Source organism: Alosa alosa, chromosome 16, assembly GCF_017589495.1.
Source record: "Alosa alosa isolate M-15738 ecotype Scorff River chromosome 16, AALO_Geno_1.1, whole genome shotgun sequence".
Lineage (NCBI taxonomy): Eukaryota > Metazoa > Chordata > Actinopteri > Clupeiformes > Clupeidae > Alosa > Alosa alosa.
Window position 1 is genome coordinate 19,779,064 of NC_063204.1, and position 27,436 is coordinate 19,806,499.

Here is a 27,436-nt window from a genome sequence, read left to right on the forward strand (position 1 = left end):
GTACGAGCACTTGACGTTGGAGTTGAAAATTCCAGTGCGCTACGCTCATTCTTCTGCCTGAGCGGGTTGGCAGGTTGAGAGAAGACAGCAATTGCAGTGATTCAGTCTGATTACATTTATTTTCGCCATTATTTGGAAACATCTGATAGCAACAGTTCATCTTACTTACTGGGACTATTACTAAAGTTGGCAACATTAAATATGGAACTAAATGGCACTGCTGGTAAACACGGTAAGCTTTTTGGAATTGTCTGCATAGCCTAGGCTATGGTTGTCGGCTGAATGAAATAGACCCTATGTGATTAACCAAAAAAGAAATCTACTGTACATAGAAGATTTGCTGATAGTGGTCTGTGAAAACTCCCCTTGCTCTCTTTTGGGCTTTTAATATTTTCTCCTGCCAGGTGAAACGGGTTCGAGAACGTTTAACACGAGGCATGCGGGATGACGCTGGCGGAGTAGCATAGGATTTACAAAGTTTTCAGTCTGAATAAAACTGTTCATGTAGGCTAGCTCTAGGCTAATAAAACGTCTATTATTATCATAGCCGGCTTCTTTGCCTAGTCGGGAGAACAGTATTTAGACTATTCGAATATAGGCTAGTCTATTTGATGATAAATCTAATTTATTTTATAATATTGTTTCCCTAATGTTTTTTCCAATCTGATCTTTATTATTAGGAGTGACTGTCCTGTCATGATTCAACATGCCCCATTGAATATCAGTTTAGGAAGTTTGAAACTTGATGTTTTTTGTTTGTTTGTACTCCAAACTAAATTATTAACCTTCGTCTGTCCATCTCTGCTGTCAATAACCGATGCATATTTCAGTATGCACGACTAAAATGTGCGTCTGTGTGTGTGTGTGTACTTCCTTAAATGTTTGGATCTGTGAATCTTCCCATGTGTAAGGTCCAAATAAAAGCATTAAAATGTGAGAGTGCGCGGGCGCTTGTGCGTGCGTGTGTGGTCATTTGAATACCACAGGAGGGCGCAGTTAATCAATAACAAATATGGCTAGGCCTACTGTTTCCACCTGAATTGTATTCCGATATGTGAAATGTAGCCTAATTCGGTGCTGTGGTATTCTGACAGCGTAAAGCGCATAAACTAATCTTGCGTAGGGGCCTAAGCTAACGAAAGGAAAAAGTTGGCCAAACAGCCTACTGACACATGATAAAGTGAATGTCTAGCACTCAGAGGACATAGTTCACACATAGAAAAAAATGTGGAGTCCGTTTATGGTCCAATTTGTTTTTAATCATCCGCAAAGAACGTTAAAGCCTAAAGTAGCCTATAGACTATGTCATTAGCCTATAGCCAGAGGTCTTCTGTTATCATCCTCTGTGAGGGGAGTAGGCCTAGCCTAGGGCTAGGCTAACGTTATTCTGAAGCCCGCCTGCATTCAGAATCACTACGAACACGCCCCTAGAATCAAATGGAAGACGTAACCTGAACAACCTAGTGTTTTTCAACCAAACATCCCTAACTTACTGCGATCTGCCTGGCCGGTTTCTAACGGGACTTTATTCCTTCCGTCTACAATGTCTTGTTTACGTAAAAGTCCCAAAAAGAGGACAAAATCTCAGGAGCAAATATATCAAGAGCAGTGCAAAAAGACTGCGCAACATAATGGAAAACTAATAGGTATGTCTTCGTCTTTTTTGTTTTTTATAGGCTACAAGGAAGTAGGATTGCGTTCAAGGTGCACGCGTGTGAACTTCAGGTGTTGCATCTGATGTCAGTTCTTCAAAGCAGTTCAGTTTTAGCTCAAGCTACATTTTCTGTGAGACTTGTTCAAAGTTTTCCGGCAAAGGTGCCTATCACTTACTGTAATAAATACTGATTTTTTTAAGTGTAGCCTACCCTGCTTGGGGTAAATGATCAACCTGTAAACTGTTTTTGTCAATGTGTGATTTTCATAGAACCCACTTGGTTCGCAATCAGTGTTCATGTAACTTTAATAACTCCGTTATTATCGCAAGGAAGGTGAATCTAATACCTGAAAGTCTGGCCATCATGCAAGTCATTACATAGCCTACCAGTGTATTATTGTTTTTTCAAGATTAGATCTCTTAACCAAATGAAGTGTTTGAGGAGAAAGTTTTCTTCATACTCTTACCATAACTAAAGCCTATTTACTTCAAAAGATAACATGATATTGAAAAACCTTTGAAAATCAAAGGTGTTGACCAGATTGACATTCCAAGACAGAGTCCTCCCTTAGGCTATCATTTTCAGAATCAAAGGTCATATCTCTTTTCTTTTGGTAACACCACCATTTTCAAGCCTAGATTAGATTCACCTGAAGCTTTTACAGTATCATGCTACATTTGGCAAGGGAAAAAAATGGATGGTGCCTTTCTTATTTAACTGGTGGGACTAAGCTAGATTGTGGCTTTGGCTTAGTATTTACAGAGGAATGTTTTATTGCAGTTTAGTAGACTGCTATGGTGTGGCTTTTCTTTTGCAAGAGAAAAGCAATCCAATCTGTCTTGGAGAGTTCTTCATGGGAATGCCATGGATTCTTTGGGGAAATACTAAATGTCAGTTTTGCAATGTTTCAGATTGCAAAAAAAATCCATTGCTGTCATTCCATTGGTTTGGGTTAGAGTATGTGTGGGCTGGGTGCACATTTTTTCTTCAGAAATCTCAGAAGTCTGGAAAACAAACAAAATAAGAAAGGTTTATCATCACCCTACAACCCTGTTTTGATATGAAAACATGTAGCTGACATCTTCAGCCAAACCTGAGCCAGTAAAGAACACTGATTTGAGAGAAGCCTGTGCTCATGTTAAACAGAGAGAACTGAACCACTAAAGCAGCCATCAGTTAAAGTGATTTACTGTCACCTTGTAACACATTGGCGTGCAGACATCATCCAAGTCTGTCAGTCTTCTCACAGTTCTCACAGATGCAACATTCTCAACAAGTCTCAGGTCTCATAAAATGCTGCCTTGTTCACATACCCCACCTTAAAAGTGTGCTTGTTTTTATTTTTAAAGCTGAAACTGGAAGGACCCTTTTCACACAAGAAGCAAGTAATAACTTGATGAAGAGAGAACCTTTTTACTCTATGCATGCATGCACACTTGAAGTTCTCGATAATTGTCTAATCAAAATTAACTTGCTTGAGGGAATCCTAGTTTTCTACCTGTCCTGTTCCATCTTGCCTAGTATTTCAAAGCAAGTGGATACTTCAAATGTTATGCATAGACCAAAGGGCAAGTTGAAGTCAGTGGTACAAACTTGTTTACTCAGCATATTTTAGGATGACAGGAACTCAAAATGAGTTTCAGGATGTTGAGGAAACGCAGGGATGATTCACATTAATGACGAATAAGCTGCAACTGGAAACACACAGATACTGAGGTATAACATCCAAACTGGGGCATAAAGTTTAAGCAAACACTTCCTGTTTAATGCAACCTACTCATAATTCCTTGCTGTTTTGACTATAAAATCTACATAAATATGTATATTAGAAGGTTTTTCTGAATGAAAGAACACTTTGCCTTTATTATGATCTAGCAGAAAGGCACTGTAGCATTCACAAAAACCTATGCAAAAACCAATACTTGCCAACGTGGGCGAGTTTTGACAAGCAAGGTCCTTAGGCAGTATCCCTCTGCCTTCACAGCCACTCCTCTGGACACTCAGAGAAACCACCCTTCTGGCAGGAGTGTGTAAAAAAATGTCCGCAATGTCGGGCTTGTTTTGACTGCCCAGTGCCCACTCACCCTCGGGCCCGAGCGAGCTCACAGAAGGGTGGTAAACACAGGGAAGGCAGGGGCCGCGATATTTGTCATCCCATTGTTGTTGTTGTTGTTGTGGGAGCCTCTGAATCTATGCTGCCATTTCGGTGTAGTAATCAACTGTGGACATTACAATTGAGTCAGTCCTCCTCCTCCCAGCAGTCTTGTGGTTATCACTCAGAGTTTTATGGAAGAACAGACATGTCTTCAACTGACAGAACAGTGACAACATACGCTGATGGACTGATGGTAAACAGATGCTGGGCAATTTCAATCGTTTGAGGACAGAAGCGGATGTTGTGGAATGTCGTTTTCTTGGTTTTCTTGGCTTGATCATAAACAGAAATCCCTGCCACAGGGCAGGCTCTCAGTGGCGAGATGGCTAGTGTTAGTTGGAATAAAGCATGCTGTGTGTTAATGTGTAATATATTTAGAAAATGTGGAGTCGTGCGGAAAGTTAGGTGGTGGTGCACACCCTGTAGCTGGAAACCACAGTCATCAGTCTGTTACACATGAAATGGCCAGAAGGTTTAGTAATGCTGTGAAAAACTCCTGTGACTCAGTAAGGCTTTCCATTTAGGCTGCCTGTAACCGACTCCCATTGCGAGGTCAAATGTGAAGAGACTGGCCTTTTCCTCTTGTCACTATGCAGTTAGGTGAAATGGGTACCACTACCAAGACAACCGTGTGGTCTCAATGGAGTTGGAGAATAGAATTCTAGAATAGAAAAGTCCATGTTGTATTTGAATACATGCGTTGAAAGATTGTTGGTTATTTAAAATCAATAAAAAATAAGGATTAAAAAAAAAAAAAAGAAAAGTCCTAGAATCCTGTATGAGCTTTGATGCCAGTGGTTTCCTGGTTAATACTAGGCCTATACCTCCCGCTCTGTCTCTCTCTCTGTCTCTGACTCTCTATCTCTCTTTCTCTCTCTCTCTCTCTCTGCATGGTTCAGGTAATTAACTAGACAGAGCACTTACTCACTACCTTCTTAAGTCAACGACTACTGAAAGAATTACACAATATTGTGTTATATTATTTTATCATCATTTGTTTACTTGTGATTGTATATTTTTTGCACCAAATCAATCAGATTTTATCCAATTTTGAGGATGTCACACCTGGTTAAATATTGGTTTGTGACATTTTCAAGTCCAGTATAGTTTAAGCTGATTAGACCAATTCCAAACCTATATTGTTTTGTCTGGAATATTCTACCTATAAACCGTATCCCTCTGCAGTAGAGCATTGCTTGAACTTATCCTACGTTGTACCACTTCACTCTTTTCACTTTACACTTTTTCCTTGGCTCAGTATACTGATTGATAAAAATCAGGTTGGCCTACTCAGCAGAAACTCAGTAATGCAGTTGACCTACCACAATCCAGTAAAAGACCAAAAGCCACAGATTCTTCTTAGGAGGAGGCATTTTAATGTTAGCTTAATATGACACAAGCTTGGCATTGTGGCCTCTGGAGTTATCCTGGCTCCCACGTGTGAAATGTGCCATTTTGAGATTGATGTCTCAAATGGGAACGTTTTAAACTACTTGCTTGCTGATTTTTTAGGGACACCAGGCAACGTTTTCGTGTTAATTAATAATTTTTGTAAGTCGGTATATAGTTAAATGACTCATTACGGGGCGAATGAAGGCTCTCTTGCCCGCCCCTACTGCCTGTAGGAAAAATATCCCACTTGCAAGTTCGGTGTATCCTACCCGGCGACCGAAGCAGGTATAGTTTACAGCACAGAGGCAGGCTAACGAAACGCTAGAGATTGTTGCAAATGTGTGTATAATGGCAGAGCCAGCGAAGAAGCAGCGAAAACCCTTGACGGAAGACGCAAAGAAAAGGAAAAGAGCTTCAGACAGAGCGAGGGGGAGTTTCGTAGAGAAAAAGCATCAGGCTTGCCTGGTGTCCCTTTAAGCAGAATAGCCTACCGTAAAACTCCAAATAGCACAGGCTTCTATTTTCCCAAATCGCCAAACTGCACTGGCTAGTATTAGAGACAGGCGTCTATATGAGACAGGCCTTTAATTCCCTTTACACAAAACTTTTCCTCTGCAAAGATGGAAAATATGATCAAATTAATTATTTCAAACACACTGAATGTCTACCTATATGACTAGGCTATCTGATGACAATTACAGATCATCATTCATTTAGTGTTAAGATTTTGTTCATTGAGTGAGATAGGCCTACAGTAAGATCCAAATAGCGGGATAGCCAGAACAGATGAAACACGTTTTAATCAAATGTAATTTACAAAGAGATCGTATCACACTGAAAGCTCATATTTGTTCACTAGCAACCTAGCCTATATCGGTCCTTTGTCAAATACTTTGCATTATCAGCCCTGACCAAAACCGTTCAGGAATTATTTATGGAAAAAGTGGAATGTTAATGTTTCATTCTCCCTCCTTTTCGGCATGAATGAAACAGCATGAGAGAGCATGAACCATATTGTTTCTCCCGTATTTTATTTGGCAAATTTGACAACAGTCAGCTTACATTTCAAATCATAGTCTACTTCTGTCTCCTTATCGCCATGGCGGTACGCATTTAGAATAAAGAATAGGCCTAACATTTGCGAACCCTTTTGTTTTGTTGCCAGCATAAAAACAAGCTTACCATCGGCCTATCAGCAAATTTTAAACACGGGATGAATTGAACTATGACAAAGTCATATAGGCATAGATCTTATTGAAAAAAGTTATACAATTTGCAACTCTAGTTTTTCCCCACAGCAGTCTTTTAATGGCATCTAATCATAATGACAAAAGTCTGCACCATACTTAAGCCCAAATCACACCAAAGATTCGCGACGAGATGAGCTGCAACATTCTATTAACCAGCAACTTGATGCAATTCTAAAACTTTGCAACTGTGACGAGACATGGTGAATGCTTTGCGACAGCTTGCAACGACGAATCATTGCTAATCTTGGTGTGAATTCGGCTTTAAACAGATGATATGACGGATTTTAGAAGATTAAATACAACCCACAAAACCAGGCCTCTATTGGCTCTATTGGAGGCCACGCCAGGCGTTTAAAAGAGACAGGCGTCTATTTTTGACTCTGTTTTTGCCACTGTTACTTAATAATGCAATCAAAGATAAATTGTTTTGATGTTAGAGTGGAGGGTTAAACCTATATGCTCCTTCCTCACACACACGTATCTGTGGTCCAGGGTTAGAGGGCGATGCAGACCTGGAGTTCCTGTTGGTGGGCGGCGAGCTGCAGAAAGTGAGGTCAAGCTCGTGGAAGAAGGGCCGCTTCTACAAGCTGCAGGAGGACTGCAAGACCATGTGGCACGAGTCCCACAAGACCTTCAAACGCACCCAGACCTGTAAGTTTCTTTTTCTGACTGTGTGCGTGCGTGTGTGTGCCCATGTGGTTGCGTGTGTGTGTGTGTGTGTGTGTGTGTGTGTGCATGTGAGCAAGGGTTTTTGAGGCACACTGATAACCTCAAACATAAATTGAAACTCCGTACACTCACAACTATTTCCCCCAGTCAATTTAGAAGTTTCACTCTCACCATCTACCAGTCTTTTTGCACATTTGCAGCAGTTTGTCCTTTTCCTTCCCAGCATGGCATGTCTAGCTCTGTAATAATTTTGCCCCCTTATGATTTGATAGATACCGAATCATAAGGGGGCAGCCGTGGCCTACTGGTTAGGGCTTCGGGCTTGTAGGGCTTCGACCAGTAGGAATAATATGGGTTGAGCACTGCTCTCCCATGCCCACATCCACGGCTGAAGTGCCCTTGAGCAAGACACCCAACTCCTCACTGCTCCCCGAGCGCCGCTGTAGCAGCCAGCTTACTGCTCCGGGTTAGTGTGTGCTTCACCTCACTGTGTGTTCACTGTGTGCTGTGTGTGTTTCACTAATTCACGGACTGGGATAAATGCAGAGACCAAATTTCCCTCACGGGATCAAAAGAGTATATATACTTATACTTATACTTAAGCAACTTTAAACATGCACTACAAACTTACTGTGTTGTATGGTAACCATAACTGTTTTGTTTTGCAACAAATTGTGTTGTGTCTGTGGGGGTGTTTGTTCGTCTCTGTGGTGCTCGATGTGGGAGATGTCTGATAATAAACATAATCTCATCAAAGCTAGCCTTATAGTCTGTCAAGATAAAATCTGTTGTTGCATCATATTCCCAGTCAGTGTTCTGACTAAGCACACTTTAACTATCAACACTCCACAAACACCATTCCCATATGCTTTTTCAACATATTTTAAATATACTATAAAAATATATAGTACACAATGTAAACAAATATATTTATTGCTGTCTAATAGCATGTTATGTCTGAAACAGGTGGTTTCAGACATAACATGTTATTTCTAATTTCTTAGTACATCTGGGTCCTTGTGATAACAATAAATCAAAGGCTCACTGGTGAGACTGAAGAAACACTTTTGTCAAAAAACGGAGGAAAAAAGGCAAAGAGCAGGACATCCCCAAGATTCTATTTAGTTTCTCCAAGGAAGTTGTTGAGGTGGTAGACTTTGTCTTGGATACCAAATGTATACAGCTTCAAAACTCCTGTGGAGAGTAAATCCAATGGGTTATTTTTTTTTTTTTTAGTGTAGCACTACTCTGTAACATGAAGTGTATGCATTTTGTTGACTTCTCTCCAACGATCAGGGTTGTAGAAATATGCAAATCATATGCAATAACATCTAACAAACCATAGTCTGTGTAGTAGACTGCAAAGCAAAAACATTGTTTCCACTCGCCTAATCTGTCATCATGAGCTGGTTCTATCAACTTAAACAAGCCTGCTGTCTCAGTGGACGCCCCAGCTATGGAGAAGGGGTGGTAGAGACAATGGGTAAAAACAGGAAGGGATTGTCTTCTGCACTGAGGAACATGAGCGAGACCTGATATACCTAGACAGGGACGGTATGTGAGCCCTGCTGGGTGAGATAGTGAGAAGTTCAAAGCCGAGAGACCACACCATCACATGGCCAAGTATCTATTCCATTTGCCACTCAGTGAACTGAGAGACTGTGATTTTTTTCATTCATATTTCAGAGGTCATCTCACCATGGCTTGGCGGGTGATGTTTTTTTACCTGTTTACAGTACAAGACATTTATAACACAATGAAAAAATATGCTGCCTTTTAATTCGGCCTCATTGTGGCTTCTCTCTGAATAATTCCGATAGCAACCTCAGAGGCCTACTTTTAGGAAGGCTTGATATTCCTCTTTTCTTGGAAGGAGTGGGGAGAGTGGAAAGAGAAAATATCTTCACAGATAACATGGCCAAACGAGAGAGGAAAAAATGAGCCGCTCCCCTTCATCCGCCTAACACACACACACAAAAACATGCACATAAACATGCACACCACACACACAAGAAAACACACATAGACACACACAAACACACACCCTACATACACACACAAAACCACATACACACTTTCTCTCTCTCTCTCTCTCAGTCACACACACCCACACACACACTTACACCACACGAAAGCATGCATACACACTCAAACACACCATTCCACACACACACACACACACACACACACACACACACACACACACACACACAAACGTTCTCTCGCTCTTTCTCTCCCTTTCTCTCTCCACCACTATTCCCACATGCTATCTTAAGCCCCATCCGACCCTGGTGTTCCCCCCAGTCCAGGGATGGCCAGAGGGCTCTCCTCGGGCCCGGTTTATCAGCTCCGCGCCAGACCACTGCTGGCTCCGCCGGCCGTCTGGAGGGGAAACACTGGCATAGCGCTCGCCACGATAGCCTCGAGTCGACCAACTGAACAAACAGCAGGGATGGGGTGGGGTGGGTGAGGGGGGGTTACTACAGCAGGCTGTCAGATATACGCTGTATGTAAATGCAGATTTTTTACGTTTTATTGCAGTTTGGGTTTGCTTTTCCGGGAGTCTTTGAGACTTAGGAGGCTCATGCGATTCAGATGTGCCGGGCAGATTGTGTTCAGATGCGGAGGATCCCAAGTACCGAGAGCTTCCGTCTTCTGGGGCTTTACTGTAAAACAAGGGAGGCGGAGAGCACAGGAGGACAGATGTGGCTAAAGCCAAATATGCGAGGATGACAAAGTGGATGGAGTCTAGCGGAAACGTTTTATGACGATGAAGAAGAGGTGGAAAAAGGAGAAAGACTCCTGCTTTCAGAGGCATTTCCTCGTTTAGGGAACTGGCCTTTTTTATTGTCTTCCTGTGAGGCTTATTGTGCCAAGTTTACTGCTGATATGAATGCATCTGCAGGAAGGGAAGGGAGCTGAGAATGGGGAGCATGGTGTTTATAAAATATGGTCCCCACATGCGTGCTCTCACACACACACACACACACACACACACACACACACACACACACACACACACACACACACACACACACACACACACACACACACACACACACACACACACACACACACACACACACACACACACACACACTCTGCCCCACCTCTGTGTACTTCAGCCCCACTGCCAGCCACTGTCACCGTTTCCTCTCCCAGCCACAATAAAGTGTTGGGACGGCCTGTGACTCCTGCATGGATATGTGTGTGTGTGTGTGTGTACATGTAAATAGACACACATATACACACACATAAACACACACACACACACACACACACACACACACACACACACACACACACACACACACACACACACACACACACACACACACACACACACACACACACACACAAACAGACACACACATAAGCACACCAAAACACTGACAGATGGACCCTTTCTAATGCACAAGAGGCAAACATAGATTCGCAAACACAGATTCACATAAACAGAAACTGACACTCACAGACATAGACATGGACACACACATGGACACACACACACACACACACACACACACACACACACACACACACACACACACACACACACACATGCTCATATCTGTCTGTGACACAGTGTTATCAGGCCCCTTAGGGGAAGGAGGAACAATTTGGGCCTTAATCAACAAGGAGGGTGTTTACATTGTCCATCCTGTGTTTGTGGTAGCCTCCCCTCTCCCACACAATGCTAGACAGGCTTGGGGCAGGCCGCCCTGTACCTTCCCACTGTGTGATAGGCGTGCACGGCAGGTCAAATAAGGTGAGACATGTCAACGCTACGTGTGTGTGTGTGTGTGTGTGTGTGTGTGTGTGTGTGTGTGTGTGTGTGTGTGTGTGTGTGTGTGCGTGTGTGTATGTGTTTGTGTGTGTGTGTGTTTGTAAGGCATTACACGCCCAGTGTCAATGGGCCAAGTAGTCAGCAGTCAATGCTGTCCCACCATTTTCATGCACTGGTAATTTTCATGCACTGGTTGGAATTGCATTTCTAGTTATGATTATTCCGCTTACCACTTTTTCTGTACGCAATTTCTCTTGAACAGTTTAACTTAGAAACTTCATTCAAACTTTGTAACGTAGGTCTTCAAAGGGACCAAGCTGCTATGTCTTTTCAACTTTGAAACTTTTATACTTTTTAAACTATTAAAGAAAAAATCCCCATAGACTTAACATTGCTGATTGTGACATCATAATACGGCCATTAAGCAATTAGAATCCTATGCCAGGTGTTCAGGCCACCTGCAGCCTCAGGCTTTAAGCATACAATCTGGGTCAATTAAGACTACACATCCTATTCAACGGTTTCCTCTGCCCAAAACGGTTTCAAAATAAAAGTCCTCACTACAGTAATCCACTGTTAAACAATTTAACCCATTAAACTACTGAACTTTTTACATTCAACTTTTAAACGGTCTACTTTTAAACTATCATTAAACTATCTATCTATTAAACTAGCTGTCTATCAACAACTTTTAAACTATCTACATTCAACTTTTAAACTTTTAAACTATATACATTCAACTTTTAAACAGTCTACTTTTAAACTATTATTAAACTATCTATTAAATTAGCTGTCTATCAACAACTTTTAACTTGTCATCAACTATGTCAACACTTGTCATCAACTATGACTTCTACCCACGGTAGCTAGTTAGCATTGTTAACATTTTAACATTTTTAGCAAAACTGCTAGAAAACATTAGCTAAGTTAGCTAAGTAGCATGGTTAGCTTGTTAACATTGCTAACATAGTTAGCATGTTTAGCAAAACTGCTAGAAAACGTTAGCTAAGTTAGCTAAGTAACATGGTTAGCATTGCTAGCATAGTTAACATGTTTAGCAAACCCGCTAAAAAATGTTAGCTAAGTTAACTAAGTAGCATGGTTAACATGTTAGCATTGCTAGCATAGTTAACATGTGTAGCAAAACTGCTAGAAAACATTAGCTAAGTTAGCATGGTTAACATGTTAACATTGTTAGCATATTTAACAAAACTGCTAGAAAACATTACCTAAGTAGCATGGTTAGCATTGCTAGCATAGTTAACATTTTAGCAAAACTGCTAGAAAACATTAGCTAAGTTGGCTAAGTAGCATGGTTAGCATTACATTAATACACAGGATTAGATGTTAAAATCCCTCGTGCCAAAATCCAAGGTAAAAACACATTCAGAAGCCCCTGCTCAAGTTTAACTTTAAAAAGCACACTATCCACAAATCCGCCAACAAATGGTCACAAACACAATACAAATGGCCCATCCAACAGCAGTATATAGTATGCGGCATGTCATTGAGGTTATCAAGTGGGCACCCTCATTCACCGATGTTTCGGTAAGTTAGGCCCACGACACCTCATGAAGGCTTAACAGTGAAACCAGCATCCTGGAGACACTCCCCTCCATGCTGCCACCATATTACCACATTGAAATATCCAATACCCAAAATACTCTTAACCAGCCCAGGCATGGTCAAGGTTGGCTAGGTTGGTCCGTCCCGTTGATGTGGACTGAACGATAGCCATAAAAAAAACCCCTGGCCAACCAACCATCAACCTAGGCACAGCCCATCAAAAACACGAAACAAATTAGCCAGTTAGCTTACGCCACATGCTGCCACCATATTACCACAACAAACATCCAAATACCCTTAACCAACCTAGGCATGGTCTAAGTTGGCTAGGTTGGTCCGTCCCGTTGATGCGGACTGAACCATAAACCATAAAAACCTTAGCCAAGTAACATCAACCTAGGCACAGTCCATCACCAACACAAAACAAATGAGCCAGTTAGCTTACCTTAGCTTGCGCCCCAGGAAGGGTAACTTCTCCTTACCCAAAACCATTCGCTTGCCCGTTCTGCTGCTAAGGACATGTTACTAACCACCTGCCTTAGACTTTGACCCCAAATGCCCAATTCAGACAGCAAGCCAATAGCAGATCTGGCCACAAACCCGTGCACCGATTTCAATAGGCCTTAATCGCGCCTCCAACCTAAACAGCTGCCTCTTCTGCTATTTCAGTGTATTTAGCTCTCTTCAGCTCATTGGCCACTTCCACTCTGTCTTCCCAAGGAACAGTGAGTTCAATGAAGTAAACTATCTTCTCTGAATCTGACCATAGAATTACGTCGGTCGTAGCTTAGTACTCACTATATGTGGAGGTACCGCCATCTGCTGGCCAAGATCAACCTTCATTTCCCAGCCAGCCCCATTTTCAACTGGCGGTTTTACACCTGGCCTTCATGCAGAACAAGGTTTATCCCCTGGCGTTACAAAGTTAATTTGCCTTACCCATTTACTAGCTGCTAATGAATTGACTTCTCTCCTTTTTATCCTCTATTGCGCTGCCACACATTTCAATACCTGGTTATGGCGTCCATTATACTGCCCTGGGTGAGACTTACCTTGCACCCTGATAGGATATGGTGGAGACTGCCCACCACGAGCAAAGTATGCATTTATCATCCTCACCAAACCATTGACTTAAATTCTTGGGAGATGGGAGCACATCATATGTAGCACCTAACTAAATCCGATCTTACCAGCTTCCATGCCCCATAGATCTTTCCATTTAATCCGTCTTTTTTCCACCCCTTCCCAGTTCACCCACTGCCCTTGTTTTGCCTGCGACACTGCCTTAGTACATCATACAGCCTCCTCCTGTCTATGCATTTCCTCCACTACCATTTTCCTCTTTTCTCCTGCAGAAGCCTTACTCCACAAGGGTTTACTTACACCCACCCCTAGACCTCCCCGCCCGTGCTGCACATGGCCCATTATATCGCTATGCTTCAATGCTGATTGAGCTTGCTTAACTGCCTGCTCTGGGTTCCACTTCCTCCCTGCATTAACTGTGGGTGCAACTTTCCTCACCACTGGGTCCTTGGACTGAGTAAGAGTCATTTCCAATATAGCCTTAGCACACTTAAATTCCTCTGTCAGACTAGATATTGGCAACTCTACAATACCCTTCCCATACAAGGCTACACTGCTTAAGCAGCGTGGGACTCCGAGCCATTTTCTGACAAAGGAGTTGATCATTTTTTCCAACCTCTCTACCTTTGACAGAGGAACTTCATAAACTGTCAATGGCCACATTAGCCGAGGCAACAAACCAACCTGCAAACACCACAGCTTGAGCTTACCTGGCAGCCCTGACTTGTAAATTTTTGCAATACCTTGCCTAGTGACCTGTCTCAAGTCTTCAACCTGTGATTTATCACTAAGGCTTGCATCATACCACCTTCCTAGATCTTCACTGGTTTCTCCAGAACTGTGGGAATCACCTCCTTATTTATAGCAAACTTCTTATCTATTACCATCCCTTTAACAATTGAGAGACTCCTAGACTTACTTGGCTTCACTTTCATTCTGGCCCATTGCAGATTACTATTTAACTTGGCAAAACTGCTAGAAAACATTAGCTAAGTAGCATGGTTAGCATAGTTAAAAATGTTAGCATAACTGCTAGCAAACATTAGAGCCATTTCAACTTTCAGTTATCGTCAAATATCTACCTATACACAGCCATTAAACTATTTGAATATCAACATTCATTAAACTTCCAGTCTGTCAACAACTTTTAAACAATCTACATTCAGCTTTTAAACAGTCTACTTTTAAACTATCAATTTTTATTAAGCTATGCAACCACCATGTCTGTTCTAGGATCACCGCAGTAACCAGCTCTGTATTATCTATTTGAACTATACATGATCTTTTACATCACAACCTTTGCATTTTCATGCACTGGTAATTACTTGGGAATTGCGTTTCTAGTTGTGTTTGCACTACACTATTTACTGTAGCGTTTGCTTCAATCAATCAATCTTTATTTGCATAGCACCTTATATGCAAAGTGTTGGCAAAGTAGCAAAGCAAGGTGAGTAACAGCAGCACACCAGAACAACATATGCAAAAAGGTAAATTATACACGTATGTACTATATGCAATGAGACAAAATATGAAAAACCAGTTAGGCACAGTGGTAGAATGAAGATGACAGAGACCCATACATCTTTGTGATTAAGATGTCAAAATAGTAGTCTTTCAAACATATAAGGTAATATACTAAAACAGAATTTAACAGAATAATGACAATAATCCTAAACATATACAAACCATCATTCTATAAGGAAAAAATATTCATTTCCATATTTTTACTATACTGGATCGTTCTTCTTGACAAAGGTATACTGTAACTCCTTATAATGAGTCCTTCTGAAGGCCTTTGGGTCAAAATATTAGTTGAGGTCTTAGTTATGTCAAGTTGACAAATTGACTATTTCAAAGAAAATCTCTCTTGGATATCTCTAGTTGGCAAATGTGAAGTTGTCATGAAGTAACTCCATCAGAGTCAGCAACATGTCACAATATCGGAGCGAAAACAGTAAGTCAACGTGGAGGTCGAGGGCAAGATGTAAGCTGAGTGCTTCTGATGAGTGCTGACCTTTAGGCATGTCTGCAGTATTCCAGTGGCCCTGCTTTGAGAGAGGCAAGGACCTGCATGGGGCATGAGAGGGATGATTTTGGAGGCATCACACAACAATGTCCCCTTTCTTCCAGCGCGTTTCAGGGGGAATGCAAAGAATTTCAGCATGACACGTCTGGGACACTGCCCGCTCATACACACACATGCACAGACACACACACACACGCACAAACAGAGCCCTCCATTTTGGATCGGGCTTTTATCCAAAATAGTTTGTCGACAATGCCCCACAATGTTTTCTGTCTTGAGTGCGTGTGTCTGTGTCTTTGTGTGTGTGTGCTCTGCACTGCGCAGTAAAAGCAGGGGCGAGGTCCAGAAACAGCAGCTTATCTTCTGTTTGCTGCTTCTGTAGTATTTGCCCTGACCCTTCATCAGCTGAGCATACATGACCCCCAACCAGGCTACAGTTCACATCTCCAGCCATGCATTGTGTGGAGCCCACCCGCAAATCTCCCCACCCGCAGCCCCCACCCTGGCTTCACTTCACTGGTTTGCAATTCATTGGAGTCAAACTCTGTTTGATATCCGCAAATACATTAAAATCAGCTCTGCCGAAGCCGCCGCAGGATTTGGACCTACCTGACTGCTCCCTTTCATCTTTGTTACGCGAGCAGAAAAACAACCCCCCTTTTCCGCCGCTCAGCTGCCCCAAGGACGTGCGACCTATGTGTATTACACTGATGGCCGTTCAAGGCTGTGACTGCAAGCCGAACACAATGTATGGCGACAGGAGACAAAAGCCTGGAGCAGGCCCCTGTTTTGGTACGGATAGAGTGTTTTGTTGTCTCTGCCCGTGTGCGTAGAGCACTGATAAATGGATTGTGTCAGGCGTGACACTATACACTCTTCCGTATATTAAGCTGCTTCACAATGGACCTTGTACCAAAGAGATGCAGAATACTGAGGTCAGCCCTTTGCAAGCCCACGTTATCTTTCACAGCAGGAGCGTAGCCACCAGCTCACAGCCATCTGGAAGAGTTAAGAAATATATGGTTATAACAAAAAAAACACACCTAGGAATGAAATCTAGTCATAACATAGGTTGTTTCATGTTTACTGTTGTTATGTCTACACGCATTTGAAGTTTTTCACATAATTCATTGTTAGCTGACACTGGGTCTCCATTCTTGTTGGTATTCATTTCTTATTATTATGGTTTTCATTTCTCTTGGTATCATATGGACCTGTCTTACTAAAGACTTGAGTTTAGTGTTGCCACCTTCCCAATGTCTCTTTTCTTTCTCTCTCTTTCTCTTTTGCTCTCTTTCTCTCTGTCTGTCTCTAATGGTAATCTGATATTCAATTAGTGATAGGTGCCACCTTGTCCCATGGTGTTGATGTATTTGGGTTTATGGGTTATTAAGTAGCCATTTGAATGTGTCCTAGATCCATATAATGATGAAAGTTTAAATTCTGTTCATGAGCTTTATTGGCACAACGCTTTCAAAGCAGTATTGCCAAAGCCAACATATTTTAACAGCAATGCAAATAGATGCAATATTGCAATTAATGTTTTATGAGGTCTTGTGTTTATATGGTCTTGTGTGTTGTTTTATGCTTTGGAAAGGGGAATATGTACCTTTTATTAGTATGTTGCACAGAGGCTATAAAAAGATAGCTTGACTGAATATTAGTTTGACATTGCCTCGTTCTCTCTCTATTTCTTTCTTTCTGTATTTCTGTGTCTGTGCCACAGTCTCCATTGATGACATTGAGGCAGTGCGTCATGGCCGGCAGTCAGAGGGGCTTCAGAAGCACATAGACCCAAGTGTGGAGGAACTCTGCTTCTCCATCATCTTCAAGGGCCGGCGCAAGAACCTGGACCTCATAGCCAGCTCTGCCGAGGAGGCCAAGCGCTGGGTGACCGGCCTGGATAAAGTAATCACCAACATGCGTGGCCTCAACCGACAGAAGACCAGTGAACAGTATCTTTTTTTAAAACAGATTTCGACAGACAAAGCCTGGGTTAGAGGGCCTTAAGCCAATCATCCCCACTAAGATCAAGCCAGATGGTGGTTGTTTATTTGTTTGGTAATGAATGCAATAGCTATTTGAATTTACTTTTTATATACATTTTGAGAGCCATCACCATAGTATCAATAATTTGTAATAGTTCAGTGAAAGTGTTTTAACCTGTAGAATATTTCAGTGCCCCAGTGATTGCAGTAATTGAGCAACCTTACATCAGTAGCTTAGTTGGATCTTCAACTGCATGCGCAAAGCGGACAAGAATAAAGACAACAAGATGACCCTGAAAGAGCTGAAGCACTTCCTGCGTCAGATAAATGTTGAAGTGGACGACACGTACGCCGAAGAACTCTTCAGCGTGAGTAAATAAACTCATCAATCATTGAGCACACATAACTTGACCTCCATCATCCCAAACACCTCCCTAGCACATGATGACTAAGTAGCATCCTGTGTGTATTCTTGGAGTATTGTCCTGTTTTTGGCCATGACATTTGCCTCCCATTTCTGCCGATTGTCCATCAGAAATGTGACAAGTCGAACTCGGGCACCCTGGAGGGCTCAGAGATCAAGCACTTCTACGACATGCTGACGCACCGCGAGGAGATCGACGTGATCTACGGGAAGTATGCGCAGATGGACGGCCAGATGAGCGCCGTCAACCTGCTGGACTTCCTGCTGAACGAGCAGAGAGCGAGCGCCACCATGGAACACGCCATCAAACTCATTGAAAAGTATGAGCTCGATGACTCAGGTGAGAGAGGTCTAGCATGACTGAAGTCATGTAGTAGCTGCATCTATGCACACATTGTTTACATTCTACACATTCCACGCTGTTTACGTACATTGTTGACATTTTTGTATCAGCATTTTTTTATTCAAAAACATACAATTGTATTTGGTTGAAGTAGAAATGAAGTGCTACAGAGAGTGCAGAGCATACCTTTACAGACATCTTACATGGCCATAATTCCCAATGATATTTAGCATTTTACGTGTGATGGGGAATCAATTTGCATTGCAGCCAAGCAGAAGAAGCATATGACCAAAGACGGTTTCCTGATGTATCTGCACCAAGAGGAGGGGCTTATCTTCAACCACGCCCACAAAGAGGTGTACCAGGACATGACTCAGCCCATAAACCATTACTTCATCTCCTCCTCTCACAACACCTACCTGATGGAGGACCAACTCAAAGGGCCCAGCAGCACAGAAGCCTACATCAAGCAAGTGGCATATCATAGCAATCTATCCTGTCTACAGAATTAGTAGTCCTTAAAGTCTACACCAACATTGATGTAATGGTGTTGATTGGGGTTGGCTATTTGGTCAAGCTTAAAGGCGCAGTATGGAGGATTTAGTGTGATCTATAAGCAGAAATGGAATACAGTTTTAGTATAGTATGTGAGAATTAAATAGAATGTAGGAAGAATAATAATAAGATGGATTCGAATCCGGGTCCCTGTGGGCGGGACCCAAATATGATACTGACTCTGTAGTTGCCACACCCCTCGGAGCAAGGTTTAATAAAAGTGGAGCGCATGGTGAAAAATTCATCACTTTATTGAGCGTAAGATAACAATAAACCTTGCGTTGCGCTTTTCGCCAGGTGTAAGACAGGGCCCAGTGAGAGAGAGAGTAAAATCAAGAACAGTGTGTTTCTGTCATCTAATGACAGTAGTATGCCAGTGATGCAGCCCAGATCGATTGTGACATGCTTGTGTTTCCGTGTCCTCAGGGCGCTGATGAAGAGCTGTCGCTGTGTGGAGCTGGACTGTTGGGACGGACCCAACGGAGAGCCCATCATCTACCACGGCTACACGCTCACGTCCAAGATCCTCTTCAAAGACGTCATCAAGGCCATTAAAGAATACGCCTTCAAAGTGAGTCCAGATCAACTGTCATAGGGATAGGGCTCACAAGCCAATACATTTTGGAGCAGCTTCGAGAATCAGTCTTCATTCACCCATTTTCCCTCTAACATGTGGATATGTTGAATGTAATCAAAGGCATTCTGAAATTCTAATACATTATCTTTCATAAAAGACCTCTATGAATGTGTGTTCAGATCTATAATTCATCAGCAGATGTTTTTCCTCGAAAACTAATCTTGTTGGCCTTAGTTTAGTAAGGCCCAATCACAGTATACGCTAACCAGTGGTGGTTTAAGTCCCTTTTCCACTGCATGGTATCAGCTCAACTCGCCTTGACTCTACTCGCCTCGTTTTTTTTGGTTTTCCATCAGCAAAAACTGCTACGTGGATGACGTGGTACCATTTTTGGTATCACCTCCGTTGAGGTTCCAAGTGAGCTGAGGCGATACCAAAAGGTGACGTTAAAGTATTGCAGGTTACTGATTGGTCGCTAATGACATTGCTGTGTTCTGGACAAGCCCGTCATTTAAAAAAAATACCTCAGCCATACTTTGCCAGCATGACAAGCAGTTAACGTTAATAACGTAATGCAGTCTAGGTCTGAAAATTGTTAACAGCAGGTGTGTTGATTCAAATGAATAACATCCTGCAGTTTGTAAAAAACGGGTGTTCTATCTCCTTGTGAATTAACAAACGGTTTCTTATGGATTAAAATGAACATTAACACAAACAACCACATGCCAGGAGTCAGAAACAAACTCCCCTGTGTCGCTATGGCACCGAGCTACAATAAAGAGGGTACATTTTGCAGTGGAAAGGGAAAAGCTGGTACCAAAACCTAGTAGAGAAGAGTAGAGTAGAGGTGAGTTGATTCAATGGTAAAGGGACTTTTGTAAGGCCCAGTCACAGTATACGGTAACCAGTGGTAGTTCAGTAAGGCCCAGTCACAGTATAAACTGACCAGTGGTGGTTTAGTAAGACCCAGTCACAGTATACAGTAACCAGTGGTGGTTCAGTAAGGCCCAGCCACAATATAAACTAACCAGCGGTCGTTTGACTTCAGCTGCCATTACCATCAGTGTTTATATGCTTCTTAAAATATAATTTGGGTTTAAGATATACCTGCAGTGTGCATTTAATCATTCAGTAAAAAGTATAGTCTGAATCATTTTGGCAGTAGATAGACCTCTACGGTATGTAGAACTTGTTGCAACCTGACCGTGTTGTAAAGGTCATGAAATACCACTTGAGAATGAGAACCTGCTACTTGATTTACATAAAAGTTCCCTGTACTAATATTTATTGTGTTCCATAGTGAACACATTTAAAGCATTAGGCACAGCTCTTATGCAATAGATCTCATATAAGGAATTTGATTCCCACTGTCGCATTGTGCCCTTGAGCGGGGCACTTAACCCCAAGTTGCTCCAGGGAAATTGGCCCCTGCAACTGGTAAATAATATATAAAATAAATAATGAAGCTGATGATATTCATTTGTTTACAAATAAATAGCATCACTGCTATTTGCACTTGCATATCAACCCAATGAAGAGTGTGTTAATGTGTGGTAGTTTGACCACGATGGACCTGTCTGTTTCACAGACCTCGGAGTACCCGGTCATCATCTCCCTGGAGAACCACTGCACGTTGGAGCAGCAGAAGCTCATGGCCCAGCACATGGTCTCCATCCTGGGGGACGCCCTGCTCACGCAGCCCCTGGGGGACCAGATGCCCTCATGCTTCCCATCACCAGAGGTCAGTGCTGTTTTTATGTTATTTAAACATAATAAAAATGACAAATAATAATGAATACATAAATAAATCAAAACAAAAAAACAAAGAAATATTCAATGAAGAGTTTTTTTTATGGCCAGCATGATTTTAGTTGTGATTTGTACCAAGCAAACCAGCACTGGACTGCTTTAGAGGTCAAGCTCACAAGTTTTGCAGATGTTTTAGACAAAAATAGACTGGGAAACAATTATTTGAGTTTTTCCGTTATTATTTGCACAGATTGGAGCATGTATGTTGTTAGGCCAAGGTTGTTTTGTTGCACCACAGTCAAATATGGACACTCCCAGCGCTCCATGTATCAAATAAAAGTCTTTCAACATCTTCCCCTAGTTCCTGTTTACCGTTTCCGCGAGAACAGATTGCTCAGAAAGGGAAAGGAACAGAAGGAGACGTGTCAGAGGGTGTCATATTTGTGTGAAAGTTTTCACCAATTTTTTGCCCTGCACTCCAGAGCACAGATGTTGCCTGAAGCGTGTACTGTACCTTTAAGATCCAGAGGCCAGGATGGAATAGCGGTGTTGGGAAAAGGAATTTCCTTTTGATTGGCGCGAGAGCAGAATTCTGTGGACTATTTACAAGGCATGAGTGGAATGCACACAGCTGGCTCGTATGTTCCTCTTCAATGTAGGCTTTCTGATTAGTCGTTTCCCCCTTTGTTGTGTTAGCGTGCAGAAAAACTCTTGTAGAGAGAGTTCAGGTTTACATGACACTGTTTTTGCCCTGGGATAGAGAGGAGAGCTCTGTGGTTGGCAGGGAGATGGGGGCTAGCAGAGGGGGGTGGGGGTGCAGCACCTGGAGAGAGACACACATGCATGCTTATACATGCACCATCAAATACACACACACACACACACACACACACTCACAGACACACACACACACACACACACACACACACACACACACACACACACACACACACACACACACACACACTCACTCACTCACAAACAAACGCGCAGGCCTGGGGGAAAGGAGGAGATAGAGTGAAGAGTCTGACACCTGAGACAGTCTAACTTTCCAAGCTTCATCACTCATGAACAAAACGAAATGCTAAAAGAGTGTAATCCATACTCCCTCTCCACACATGACAATAGAGAGCTGGTCATCTTACACTGTTATTCTTCTCCTCTGCAGAGACAGCATACTATGTACAGATATAGACAGGGAATGCCTGTGGTGTGTGTCTGGAAGGGAATTTATAATTATCACTTACATAAGGCTGTGCCGGCGCCCATTGGTTGCCTGCATGGTGTGACTGGTTATTATACCGCCACCATTTCTCAGTTTTTTTCTCTCTGTTTTTCACTGCCTCTTTGTTTGGAAAATGGCTGTCACTTCACCCTCCTATTTGTTTCAGGAGCGTCTGTGAAACCAAATGAGTCTGCTATAATTGCGGAAAAAAATGTTGCAATTTGTTTAACAGAACTTCATTAAAGTTTTACGACCTGTTTTTTGTTTTGTTTTTTCGGCCATAGGAGCTGAAGGGGCGCTTTCTGATCAAGGGCAAGCGGCTGAACAAACTGGATGCTGCCTTCAACAACAACAGCGCCGTGGAGGACGACAGCGTGTCTGAGGAGGACGAAGCGGCCGACTGCAAAGAGAACGGCCAGAAGCCCAAAAACAAGGTGCGCCTGCCTGCCCGTGAGCGCCTGCTACGTGCAGTCAAATCAAACACTCATTGTTTACATACATGTATGTCAGATTAACAGCCTGTCCACTCATGCACTGGTCACTTAACCACAGACCAGACCAAACCTACACAAACAAATCTAGACCCTAGACATATTTGCCTAGACAAAAGCTGTGGTGAGTTTGTTCTTAGAGGCCAGGTGAGGAGCAAAACGGATCAGTGAGCTGTTACCATTTGGCAACTCTCTGCTGTCCTACAGTATCAGTAAAGGCTAGAAATGCCCAAAAAGTGTCTGGTCACCATGATAAATATTGATGTAATGAGACATCAATTCAATTTCTTTCCAGAAATCCAAGATTAAGCTGGCGAAGGAGCTCTCTGACTTGGTCATCTACTGCAAGAGTGTGCACTTCAGTGGCTTTGAACATGCTCGCGATAGCCTTGCCTTCTACGAGATATCCTCCTTTAAGGAGAGTAAAGCTCTCAACTTGGCAGATTCATCAGGTAGGAACTACAGTGGCTTTCCTCCCAAGCCTCATATCTGGCATGTTACTAACATAAAACTGTTGCTGTTTCTGTCGTGCTGTGATTGTTGCACTCACAGTCAGTCTTGCTAAGACATTTCACAAGCACTTATCTTCTCTGGTTGTGTCCCATCAACAACTGTGGGGTTGTACTTCATGGCAAGTGTTGCCATGGTTGTTTTGTTTGTCCTCTCTGTTTGCCTCTGCACTAACTATGGCATAGGGTACTCTCAACTGAGAACATTCTGTAGGTATTAGATGATGCTGATCGTCTGTTGTTTCCTTTGACAGCCACAGCCTACATTCACCACAACATGGACAAGCTCAGCAGAATCTACCCAGCTGGCTCTAGGACCGACTCGTCCAACTACAACCCTGTGCCTCTGTGGAATGCTGGCTGCCAGATAGGTATCTGTCACTTGTTGAATTAAAATGGAAGATACCAAGCTTACAAAGTTAAATTTAGACCTGCTACACATATACGCCTAACTCTCTAAGTGTGACTTGTTAGTGTTTGAATCATGCCAAGTGGTTTTTCAACCTATAGTTTCTTCCACCGGTCCATCCTGCTTACACTGGAAATAACTTGTTGCCTTAAAAAATAAGCTGTGGGAGGACTTTTACTTTCTAAACGAGTAGTCTCTATGTACTTCCTGCTTACATAGGGAGTGAGCACTAAATAAACCCACTTCCTTTGCAGTGGCCCTGAACTTCCAAACGCCCGGTAAGGAGATGGACCTGAACCAAGGCCGCTTCCTGCCCAACGGGATGAGCGGCTACGTCCTCAAGCCCGAATTCCAGAGGGACCCAGCCTCCCAGTTTGACCCCAAGTCCCTCCAGAAAGGCCCATGGTACAAGAAGAAGACTCTTCACCTCATGGTACTCATCTGTCACTCCATAACCTCTGTTTACCGTAAAAAGCTCCCAGTATTTACATAAATTTAGTTAGCTGACACTTTGGTTCAATTAAGCAATATGCCGCAAGAGGTGGTGGTTTATAGTGATTTTATAACCTCTAAGGAGCATTGTTTGGCACAAGGTGAACTGTTTATTGTGACCTAACAAGCTTATTTACTGCAATAAGTTTGGGTACAGGAACGGAATATCATCCCTCTAATGCAATCTCATAATGAGATGGATTGGGGTGTGTTTACAAACAAGACTGTTATCAGCTCGTGCCATCTACTGTACCCAGTTCACTCCAGTGAATGAATGATTAACGAGCGCTGCCTGGGAGAGTTTCCTAGTTAATCAGACGCTCTAGGTGTTGGCTCTGTAAGTCAAACAGAAGGCCTGCTGCTGACTCACTCCATCCCCCTTTCGCTCTGGGTGTGTTCCCTCAGGTGATCTCAGCCCAGCAACTGCCCAAGCTCAATAAGGACAAGTGCAAGTCCATCGTGGACCCCCTGGTCAGGGTGGAGATCATTGGCGTCCCGGCTGACGCTGCAACCAAAGAGACGCACCACCTTAACAATAATGGCAAGTGGATTTGTCAATACATCATTGTTACAGTACTATTGGTTAAAATGTGCTAAGCACCAAGCAATATGGTTAGAGAAATGAAACACTCTCGTCATGTGTTTTTTTTTGCTGCAAAGTCATTGTTAGAGCTACCTGTCTTCAGGAAATAAAGTCCTATTGAGTATTTTTCAACCATTTACTAAACAAGCTGATTTCAAGTAGCACAGTTCCTCAGCCAGGTAGATGAGCTAATTAGTTAAATGACCCGTGTTAAGTGTACAGGCAGAACCAATACATGGTAGGACTTTTACTTTCATAGTTGCCCACTTCTGATTGAGACAAAGTCTAAATGACAATATTCTTAATTGTTCTGAGTTTAATCTGACAGAAATTAATATTATTTGGTGAGGGGTTGGTGTTCGGTGCAGAAATGTGAAAGCTGAAGTAAATGGCGTTTTGCATGCCCTGCAGGCTTCAACCCCATGTGGAATGAGAACTTCAAGTTTAATGTGCACGTGCCTGAGCTGGCCATGGTGCGCTTTGTGGTGGAGGACTACGACTCCACATCCCCGAATGACCTGATTGGTCAATACTGCTTGCCCTTCACCAGTCTACAGCTAGGTAAGTCAGCTATCCTGCATGTGAAAACAGCAGCCTCAATGTTTTGTGGAATGTGATGCATATAGACTACAACAGCAGTAAGTTTAACACACCTTTTGCAGATGGTAAAATATATTACCTGGTAGGTATAGGGTTTGTGGGGTAATTGAATGAACCAATGTAATGACCATTGCTAGTAAAGTGCTGCTAATTCGTGGTGAGGGAGAACAGTCCTGGTGAACGATTTCATCAGCCTTTGGCTTGTATCTGCTCAGAAGTGAGATAAGTCTGATGAAGATTGCCATGGGTGCCCAATATGCCCTCACAAAGTGGGGGTTGTGATTTAGATCTAAAGCTGACTTCCTGTTTCTCTAGGTTACCGTCACATTCCACTGCTCACCAAGAGAGGTGACATCATAGCCTCCGCCGGACTTTTTGTGCACCTCATGGTTCTGGATGCAGAGTAAAGCTGGACCAACATCTAAAGTCCAAAGCTCAATGCAGAGACAATCAGACGTGCTTCGCCATTGTATCTTAATATCCCTCTATTTGTACTGGCGAGGCAAAAATATGCCAAATTATTATATGAGAGTTGCATATTACAGTGTATTGGTAAATGGCTTGAACCTTGTTAAAAACATAATAGGGGAAGTGATCTGAACTCACTTCAGAGAAAGTGTAAAAACGTTCACAGAACGCATCAGGAGGCAATGCAGTAAAGTGGTTTGTCAGATTGGTTTAATTATCATTTAAATGAATACATGCAAGTCAGTGGACGTTTATGACTCACTGCAGTAAGCATTTAAAAGGCCAAAAATTGTCTAGTACTTAAATGAGTCATCATATACATGTTTTATATTAATACTAAATGTTTTATTTTGCTCTTGAAATAGGGAGAGTCATTTGTGTCAAGGCCAAAATAGACAAAATTCCCACAACAAAGGCACCTACTGAAGTCATGGAAAGTGACTCAATGGCTGTCCAGCTAGATGAACTTAGGCTCAGTGTGCCTTCAGACAGCATAACATGCATGTACTCTTAAACAGCTACACAGCATTTAAACAGGGGCAACCAAAGCTGATTATGAGGAGCTGTGAGGTTAATTGTCAGGTCTTTCTGAGTAAGATTATGCTATTGGAGGTAAAAGTTTATATAATTTAACGTAGGATGTGTGTGATCATGCTATTAGCTATAATTGTCTGCTATTCTTTGCTTTCTGACTGTGTAAAGCACATTGATATGCCTTGTGTGTGAAATGTGCTATACAAACAAAAACAGCCCAATCTTGCCTTTATGTATAGACACAATCCACAACTTCTGCTTTCTGTTAATAATATAAATAATGTTGATGTTTCTAAATGTTCACAAGATTGCCCTCTGGTGTCTGAAATGAGTAATGCTTATGCAATGGGATGTCTGACTGGACTTGTTATGGGTCCTAATGTTTATGGTTTATCAGTATTTGTGTGAAATATAAACATTCTGTTTAATTGAAAATGCCTAAGATGGAGGGGAAACACTGACATTGCACAATATGTTGCATTTATAGTCAAGGTTTTTTTTATGTTTTATTTTACTTTAAAGAGTTATTGTAATAATACTAACATACATCTGTATCTGTAAATACATCAAACGTATTGCATTTTTGTTGTTGTTATTGTTGTTGTGGTTCTCAGAATATCATATATATATATTTAACTTTTTATGTTCTATCTTGATTTAACTGTATGCGTTTTTACTTACTGTTAAGTGCCTTCTTTGGGAGTTTGGTTAAAGGACTTACATTTTAGTATCAGATTTTCAAGTATGTGCCTTTCCATTTAGATAATTTCAATAGAAAATGTATGATGAAGTGCACTTGTCTAGAGGGGTCATCATAGATTTACAATTTACAAGAGTATATTTACATGCCATTCTCACTCAGTAAACAATGTATGTATGTATGTAAAGGTTCTTTAAAGCAACACA

At 42.1% G+C, this 27,436-nt stretch overlaps 1 protein-coding gene across 2 annotated transcripts; it reads left to right on the forward strand.

Moving 5' to 3' along the window:
* Nucleotides 1-43: 43 nt before the first annotated feature.
* plcd1a (phospholipase C, delta 1a) lies at nt 44-27,432 on the forward strand. 2 transcript variants are annotated; one of them, XM_048266764.1, is made up of 15 exons: nt 44-232; nt 6,945-7,103; nt 17,310-17,538; nt 17,810-17,939; nt 18,107-18,335; nt 18,606-18,807; nt 19,320-19,464; nt 21,059-21,211; nt 22,729-22,878; nt 23,231-23,387; nt 23,699-23,815; nt 24,108-24,286; nt 24,751-24,886; nt 25,340-25,489; nt 25,844-27,432. In XM_048266764.1, the coding sequence occupies exons 1-15, from the start codon at nt 202-204 to the stop codon at nt 25,933-25,935; spliced, it is 2,259 nt and encodes a 752-aa protein (XP_048122721.1). In that variant the 5' UTR covers nt 44-201; the 3' UTR covers nt 25,936-27,432. The 2 variants fall into 2 exon arrangements, with proteins under 2 accessions (XP_048122721.1, XP_048122720.1); XM_048266763.1 differs by lacking the exon at nt 44-232 and adding an exon at nt 1,457-1,646.
* The last annotated feature ends 4 nt before the right edge of the window (nt 27,433-27,436 follow it).

What these genes read in the sequence shown, in the direction of transcription:
- plcd1a (XM_048266763.1), top strand. Translation starts at nt 1,544, where the DNA reads ATGTCTTGTTTACGTAAAAGTCCCAAAAAGAGGACAAAATCTCAGGAG. An exon ending in AGCACAGAAGCCTACATCAA is followed by an intron (nt 18,808 to 19,319) that starts GCAAGTGGCATA and finishes CCGTGTCCTCAG; the next exon opens with GGCGCTGATGAAGAGCTGTC. An exon ending in CAACTTGGCAGATTCATCAG is followed by an intron (nt 23,388 to 23,698) that starts GTAGGAACTACA and finishes TTCCTTTGACAG; the next exon opens with CCACAGCCTACATTCACCAC.